Genomic DNA, 7,855 nt, shown 5'->3' with positions numbered 1-7,855 from the left:
AAATGTATAATATGAGGCCTACCAAACAGTGTGAGCATGCTGCAAATACAGTGTGTTGGCTGTACAATGTATACAAAAAACAAAATACTGTCTGCGCTTCTCACCCTAATAAAGTTGGCAACAAATATATAAACATAATATAAATGAGAGGTTTTGGTTATATGAATTGGCCAAAGCATAATTAAGCTCACCCGCCACGTCAAGGCACACTCTCAATAGGGGTGAGAACCTACTCTCCCCTCCTACATAGTGGGCACACAAAGCAGTTTATACGGCTACCAAAACCTTATTAATGTGTTGGGGGAGGTGCAATTAAACCTCCTCCCATTTAACCCCTGGACAGCAAGCTGCAACCAGACTGATGAGGAGCCAACAACCTCAAATATGTGCCAACAGGGAAAAGAAAAAATGTCGGTGCGCTAAGCTAACACATTAATAAGGTTTTGGTAGCCGTATAAACTGCTTTGTGTGCCCACTATGTAGGAGGGGAGAGTAGGTTCTCACCCTATTGAGAGTGTGCCTTGACGTGGCGGGTGAGCTTAATTATGCTTTGGCCAATTCATATAACCAAAACCTCTCATTTATATTATGTTTATATATTTGTTGCCAACTTTATTAGGGTGAGAAGCGCAGACAGTATTTTGTTTTTTGTATACCGGTATATATGTTCAGGGCTATGAGATGAACAGCAGCCAGTGAAGCCTTATTCCGTCCCTCCTTATACGGTTCTACCGCATTTATCTTGTTTAGTATACTCCATTAAAGCGAATAACTCCGGTTATAGTTTCACAAAAGGCAAAGTTTGACTGTCTGTGCAGTCATTGTATGAATTACAATACCGGCCATAGCCGTGGGAAGGTCTTGTAGATTTCTATAGCATGTTGGATCGCCCACGTTCTATTCTGCTCGCTTTTTGTTTGGTGAGGTTATTTGCTTTTGGTCTTTTAAATAATGTGATGTTGTGTAACAAGTGCTCGTGGTCGTTCCCCTCCCAGACGTTTCCTTCAGGTGTCTGGAACTTTGACGCTTGCAGTCCATCTTTAACTTGTTCACCTCCGTGAGTGTCTACCCGCCAGACGCTGCTCTTTTAAGCCATAGAGGCTTTTTTATTTTTTTCTTTTTTTCTTTTTTTTTCTTTCCATGGATCTGATGGAGAACAGCGGGGTAGAGGTTGGTATTTATACCTTGAACTTTGTGGAAAAGATCTTGTGGGACTCTGACGTCAGCAAAATATTTCAGGTTACAAAACTGGATGATGGACTGATTGATGTTCAAACTTTTTATTTAGTGGGAACCCCCCCAAGGGGTTACGCTTGGTGCCCCAAACTGCTGTGATAAATTTGTTGTAAATACTCTATTTTTCTTTAGTAAACGGTTAGTTAAATGGTTTCATGTGCCCTTTGTGTTCTGTTTGGTGGTTTTCTTCTTCTGGGTGATCATTTTTATATATTTTTTCTTTTTTTTTTTTTTTTCTTTTCTCTTTCTAATGGCAGGTAACCCAGCCGAGGGAGGATGGGGGAAGATTGACACACAAACAAAGTGCAAATTGAAAAAGAGTTGATAAGGTTGTGCCAAAGTGACAATCGCCCTTAAAAAAAAAAAAAAAAAAAGGGGATCTATGCTTGGTTAAAACAATTCGGAGAAAAAAAATGGCGAAGAAAAACAGAACTAAAGGAGACAAGTGTGATATGGAGATGGAGGCTTTCCAGACGGCCAACGAAGAGCTTCGGACGAAACTGACGCACATCCAGATAGAGTACCAACAGGAGAAAACCAAGGTATCACACGTGGCAATTGTATTGGCGAGGGGATTGTATTGGAAAGGAATGCTGGGGTGGAATGATTTCTGTGGTTATTGGTGCGGTTATATATATAAATCGCAGTTACTTCTAAAGACGTTATATCATTTGAGTTCGTCCGCACTAACTACAGGTGTCTGTATTTGAGGTGAGTTACTGGACAGGTACGTTCTCTCGGAGGGTTTTTATACAGCTCTGTGTCTCTGAGCATTCTATAATGATTGAGGGGGAGAGTAAAACATTCCAACGGGAGGAGTATAAAAGCAACATTTAGGAAATTCTCCAGCTGATCCCTTATGTGTTAGCGACCCCAAAATGTTTTGTACTATGTCTTTAGGGACTAAATGGTAAGCTTAGTTTTTACAGGATTGTATAGCTTCTACACGTGGCTTATCAAGCAACCGATGCGTTTAAAGGGACGCTCCAGTCATGGTATGGGCTTTACTGCATATGATAGCATTGAATACGAACCCTCCAAACACATGCAGGGTTCCTGCAGAACCCATCCCCCGAAGAAATTAATTTGCTTGTTTCCTTACCTACCAGCTCCTAGGCTTGCAGGAGATAAGTTTGGCCGCCCACATCTCATGTGCCAAGGCGGTGTGCTCAATGTCAGTCAGCTCCTGCACTAGCTCAGCGAGGGTTCTGTCACTGAGTGGCTGCTTGAGGCAGCTAATCAGCTGTGTAAAAAGGGACCACAGAGGGGGCAAAATAATGTATATTAAAGTACTGTATGGGATACTGGAGATTACCTTTGGAATTATAGTGAATGAGAGCATGGTTCTTATTCAGGTATTTTATGTTGGTCTTTGTAAACACTTGGATTTATTGACAGATTGAGCAGTAACCCTGCCTAGCCTTTCTGATTTCTTCTATAATTTTAATATAGGGCCACTGTTTAATGATATATCTGTATTTATGTGTGTGTGTGTGTATATATATATATATATATATATATATATATATATATATATATTACACCTTTTTGCAGGTTCTGAAACTTCGAGAAAGGTTGCAAGATGCGAAGCAGGAGCAGCGCAGACACACGGCATATATCTCTGAGCTCAAAGCCAAACTCCACGAGGAGAAAATGAAGGAGCTTCAGTCCGTCCGCGAGGCCTTGATACGGCAACACGAACTCGAAATCTCTCGCACGGTTAAAATCAAGGACAGTGAAATCCAGCGTTTACAGTCTACGCTAAACGTCTTGCGGGACGGGGCAGCGGACAAAGTAAAAACTGCTTTATTGAACGAAGCCAAGGAGGAAGCCAGGAAGGCGTTTGACAACGAGCGCAGTAAGTTACACCAGGAGATACTGGAGCTAAAGACCAGCAAGAAACAGACAGAGGAGACCTTGAACAATATCATGCAAGCAGATAAAACCAAAGCAGCGGACCTGCGGACAGCCTATCAGACTCACCAGGATGAGATCACAAGGATAAAGCGAGAAAGTGAGCGGGATATTCGGAGAGTGGTGAGTTACTTTCTCTAAATCACTGTCCGATTTACTAAAAAGTGATAGAAGCCACATTGGTCTATGGGTCATTTGTTGAATTGGGCCAGCATAGCTATAGATAAAGCAGGGAACAAAACGGGAAGACCAGGTAGGCCGGATGGTTCTTATGTGTCCGTCATTCAGATTCTATCGCAGTGAAAAATTTGTTTAAATAAATTCTACTACTAGACGTATGAACCGAGTAACTCATGGTTGAGGGGTATATCTGGAGATGGTAGGAAAGCAGGAGGATTGAGCCTGAAGAAGTAGGTTTTAAGTCTGATAAGCCAGGGTGAGGCATTCTATAAATAAGATATGTAAATAACCTTTCATGCTTTCTTACATTTTGCATAAATTTTTATTTTCTGGTGACCACATCTTATACAAACAGAGCTTCTTTTTTTTTTTTTCATACCCTTTTCTGTTAAAATGTACCGTCTCCGAGAAGAATAAATCCTCTTTAGATGGGGGTTCTGTGTGAAATGTGTCTAATTCTTGCTCCGAGGCATAGCAACTGGGCTTCTTGGCATGAAGTTAGTTATTGCCCAGGATTTCAAACGAAGCAGAAGACCTAATTTACTGAACGCAGCTTATAGTACGGAACACATCAGACTTCACAAAAGCCGGTTACCATAGAAACACAATGTCACTTTGGCTGCAGTTTGGAGAATTGTGCAAAGTTAACTTATTTTGAAGCAAACTTTTATGGGATTTTTTTTTGTTTTCTCCTAAACTGGTTGCAATGTACAATTTCAATTACGGTCCTGAAAAATATATTGGACTTTGCGGTGATCAAAGCATTTTGAATTGCCAAATAAAAGTTGCCCCCTGAGGAAGCAAAGGTTGGAGTTGAGTGTACTGGAGCACCATGATTGAGTAAAAAAATAAAAAAAATATACTAATTCCCTTTTCTTTTTCTGTATTTGTTTTTAGATGGATGAAATAAAAAGCAAAGAGCGCGTGATCCTGGCTTTAGAAAAGGAGCTTGGCGTGCAAACCGGTCACACACAAAAACTGTTGTTACAGAAAGAAGCTTTGGATGAACAGCTTGTCCAGGCAAAAGAAGCTGAGCGTTACCACAGCAGCCCAAAGAAAGAGCTTCCGGCCGGCGTGGCGGACTTCACCGAGATCATGGGGAATGTGGTAACATCAATAGCAGTCTAATAAACAGACTGATTCCTCCCCCCCCCCCCCCCCGTAGCGCTCTACTGGATGTCATTATATGGGGCAAACTTATTCACCCGCACTATAGCCAATGTCCTTTCAACTCCGCTACAGCTCAGTTCTAAGATATTATCTCTATTAATTAGCATGTAAGGCATTTTCGGATTGTCGTTGGGTAAGCCACTTGTTCTCCAACCTGTTGTAACCCTTTTTTTTTTTTTTGTTTTTGTTTTTTTTGCGTACAATACGTAATGTTTTATTTTGTCTCCCTTCCTTCTCCGCCGACCACCTTCCATGTCCATTGTGCACACATCTAATAAATATATAAGATACTTGACAAATGATGCCCCCAAATGTACTATGGATATGACTGTGAGTGTCCAGTTTGGCCAGTGCTGCAGATGTGCAATCAGCTGGTCTACAGGTGCCAGCTTCCCCCCCTTCATGTCAGTTGTAGTCCTTAATTTATTTTTATTATTGCAAGGTACGTTCCTTACATATTCTAGAGGAACTTCAAAATTGGACCACAATTTAAAATAATTAACAGCATTGTGGAACACTGATCCAAAAGGTATTGATCCTGGCCGTTGATGACCAGAGTTTGACGCTCCATATTATTTTATCTTAAAGGTAGACTAGGAATAGTCTGTGTCAGATTTAATGATCACAATAGACTATGCAGGGTACGTCCTCAGAACGAGACTTGTCACTGTTGAGGTATATTCACTATATAGTGCCAATTCTCTATCATAGACAATTAATGATACTACATATTGTATACATGCCGCCATCTTTTATTTCCATATTTGTGTGTCCTATTTCAGGATCAGCATGTGGATGACCGGGACCTGAGGAGATTCCAGCTGAAGATTGCCGAGCTGTATGCGGTCATCAGGAAACTGGAGGACAGAAACACTCTGCTGTCTGACGAGAGAAATGAACTGGTAAATAATCTGTATTCGTAAAACAATTTCTAAACCCGCTCTCCCAGTAGGATGCCAATGTTGATGTTGTTGAGGACAATATCTGCCATAGATTATAACAATGTCCAAACATGTCTCATCATCGTTCCCGCCGCCACTTTTTTCAGAGAGGCTACATCCGTTTCTTTAAAGGAAAAGTTTGCAGGAGTGACCTTACTTTTTTTTTATTTATTTTTTTTCTAAAATTTTTTTATATATAAATTTTAAAAAAAAATATTTTATTACAGCTGAAACGAGCTAGAGAAGCAGAGAGCCAGCTAAAACCTCTGTTTGAAAAGAACAGAAGGATGTCAAAAAAGATTGAGGACATGCTACAGTCAATCCAGAGAATGGAAGACAAAATAAAATCCCTGTCAAGGGATAACGCTGAACTGGTGAGAATGTTTTAGAAGCCGCGTGCGATGCAGGACTGGACGTGTGTAATGTAAACCGGTGTCTGGTTCCGTTCCTTACCTTTTTTCCCAAAGTATGTATTAGACTTGTGCATTCGGATTTGTACGAATTTAATCATAACAAAGTTTGCCAATTTCATGAATTGGTAAGAAAGTCTGAAAACAAGGAGGGATCCCAAAGAAACAAAATGATTTGAAGCAGAGAGCTCTGAATCTTTTGTGTTTCGTTGTTCGTTTTTTTTTTTTTCTCGCTCTCTCTCTCTCTCTCTTATTCTTGCCCTGACTCGCTGTCTCTTGTGCTTTCTCTGTCTCCCTATCTTTTCCGCCGATCGCTTCCGTGTCCCTGCCTCCTTTCCTGCAGCTCTGCTTCCTCTCGCCTCTTGTTCCGCTTTGTTAACCTGGCCCCCCCGGAGCGCTTCTGCAAAAGGGCGGGACCTCCGGGCACACGCGCTTTCTCGATTGGAGGAACGTGGAGAGGCTGTCGCTGTGGCTCCACCCTTTTGCGGAGTTATTTCCGAGAGGCCAGAATAATGCAGACAGATTCACTGAGAAAGAGAAGCATTTCTGCACACCTCTCTATCTCTCTCTGCAAATCTGTCTTTATTATTTAGCCTTTTATTACACGTTTGTTTACTCAGAAAAAAAAAAAAAAAAACGTACCTATGGTTAAATTTTAATCTTTTCGTATTTTATAGTTGATCGGAGGGGGGGAGGGAAGCATAACAACCGTATAAATGATAATGTTATTTGTTCTTTGTTAGTATAAAGATTTTTAGTTCGTCTATAAACGTACAATGTGGTAACAAGGAATAAACTGACGGCATGGACCTGGTTTATCCCATCGGAAAGCTACTTAACTTTTGGTGAATATCGATAATGACTTTACCCGATAGGAAGCCTGGATGTAGTGTTAAAATATTTAGTGTTAACATATTTGCTTCTTTATGTTCATTTGATGCCATTTTTTTGTCTTTCTATAAATGTGTGTTTTTGAAAGAGAGTACTTGCATGCCGTGTGGATTTTCTTATAAATCTATATATTTTATAATTTTTTTCCCTCTGCAGAAAGAGAAGTTGTCTACACATAACTCTTTGAAGCATCATGTGTCTCTGGATGAAGTCGCTGTCGCCCAGGAGCAAGAGATAGAGTTCCTGAGGTTGCAAGTGATGGAGCAGCAGCAAATTATTGATGACATCGCAGCGGTAACACATTCCCGTTACAGGGTGTTGGCCTTATGACTTGTAGCTGATAAAATCGTATTTATAAAACTAAAACCAGGGTACAAAGAAAAGACTTAAAAACAAACTAGTTCTAAATACAGAGCGGACTTTTTTCTATTAAAATTGACCAAATCTTGTACTTTTAAGCATCTCTTCGAATGCTTCACTAACAAAGCAGGCTATATATATATATATATATATATATATATATATATATATATATATATATATATATATATATATATATATATATATGACACAATGTTATTCATTAAGTATGTAGACACTGATAAATACTAACTTTTTAAGTGACGCGTAGGTGGCTCATACCTTTCTTTACATGTAGACGACTTGCTAGTTCTGAAACGTGTACAGCTCAATGAATGCTGATGCCTTATTGTAGTCTAGCTTAAGCACAGTTAAGCCTTGGAATGACTTAACTTGGAATGGTTAAGGCAATGGGTTCTACCAAAGACAATCCACCCTATTTTTTCATCCTGTAAAGGACTTGACATCCTAATTTGAATGTTTCTACGTACATAAAAAAATATTTCTATTTTTTGATTAAGGAAAGAGAGCGGATATTGCGTTGCAAAAAGCCAAAAAGAAAAAGCTTAAGACATCCAAAGGTTAGTATTTTTTCATAATTTTTTTGTATTATATTGGAATAATTTGGAATAAATTTAGATTTATTTTTATTAAGTTATTCTATGTTGGTTTAAAATATACATTCTTCCAAAAGTACCGCAGCTATGCTAGTGATCGGACCGGACCGTTCTTGCCACAGTTGCATGGCCTTTA

General features: G+C 39.7%; 1 protein-coding gene across 4 annotated transcripts in view; it reads left to right on the top strand.

Annotated features, from left to right (window-relative positions):
- Positions 1-1,649: 1,649 nt before the first annotated feature.
- The window catches only part of JAKMIP1 (janus kinase and microtubule interacting protein 1), a 35,207-nt gene continuing 29,001 nt past the window's right edge, over positions 1,650-7,855 (top strand). For 2 of the 4 annotated variants that reach the window (XM_089498390.1, XM_089498389.1), the window contains exons 1-7: positions 1,650-1,778; positions 2,791-3,273; positions 4,228-4,437; positions 5,289-5,402; positions 5,669-5,815; positions 6,899-7,036; positions 7,624-7,683. In XM_089498390.1, the coding sequence (XP_089354516.1) occupies positions 1,650-1,778; positions 2,791-3,273; positions 4,228-4,437; positions 5,289-5,402; positions 5,669-5,815; positions 6,899-7,036; positions 7,624-7,683 (1,281 nt within the window). Of the gene's footprint in view, positions 1,779-2,790; positions 3,274-4,227; positions 4,438-5,282; positions 5,403-5,668; positions 5,816-6,898; positions 7,037-7,623; positions 7,684-7,855 lie in introns of all 4 variants that reach the window. The other 2 variants (XM_089498388.1, XM_089498392.1) reach the window with 2 other exon arrangements.

This window comes from Sceloporus occidentalis, unplaced genomic scaffold, assembly GCF_023333645.1.
Source record: "Sceloporus occidentalis isolate IW3139 unplaced genomic scaffold, rSceOcc1.0.p SCAF_120, whole genome shotgun sequence".
Taxonomy (NCBI): domain Eukaryota; kingdom Metazoa; phylum Chordata; class Lepidosauria; order Squamata; family Phrynosomatidae; genus Sceloporus; species Sceloporus occidentalis.
The sequence above is the reverse complement of the archived record's forward strand: the minus strand, read 5'-3'. Positions and strand labels throughout refer to the sequence as shown.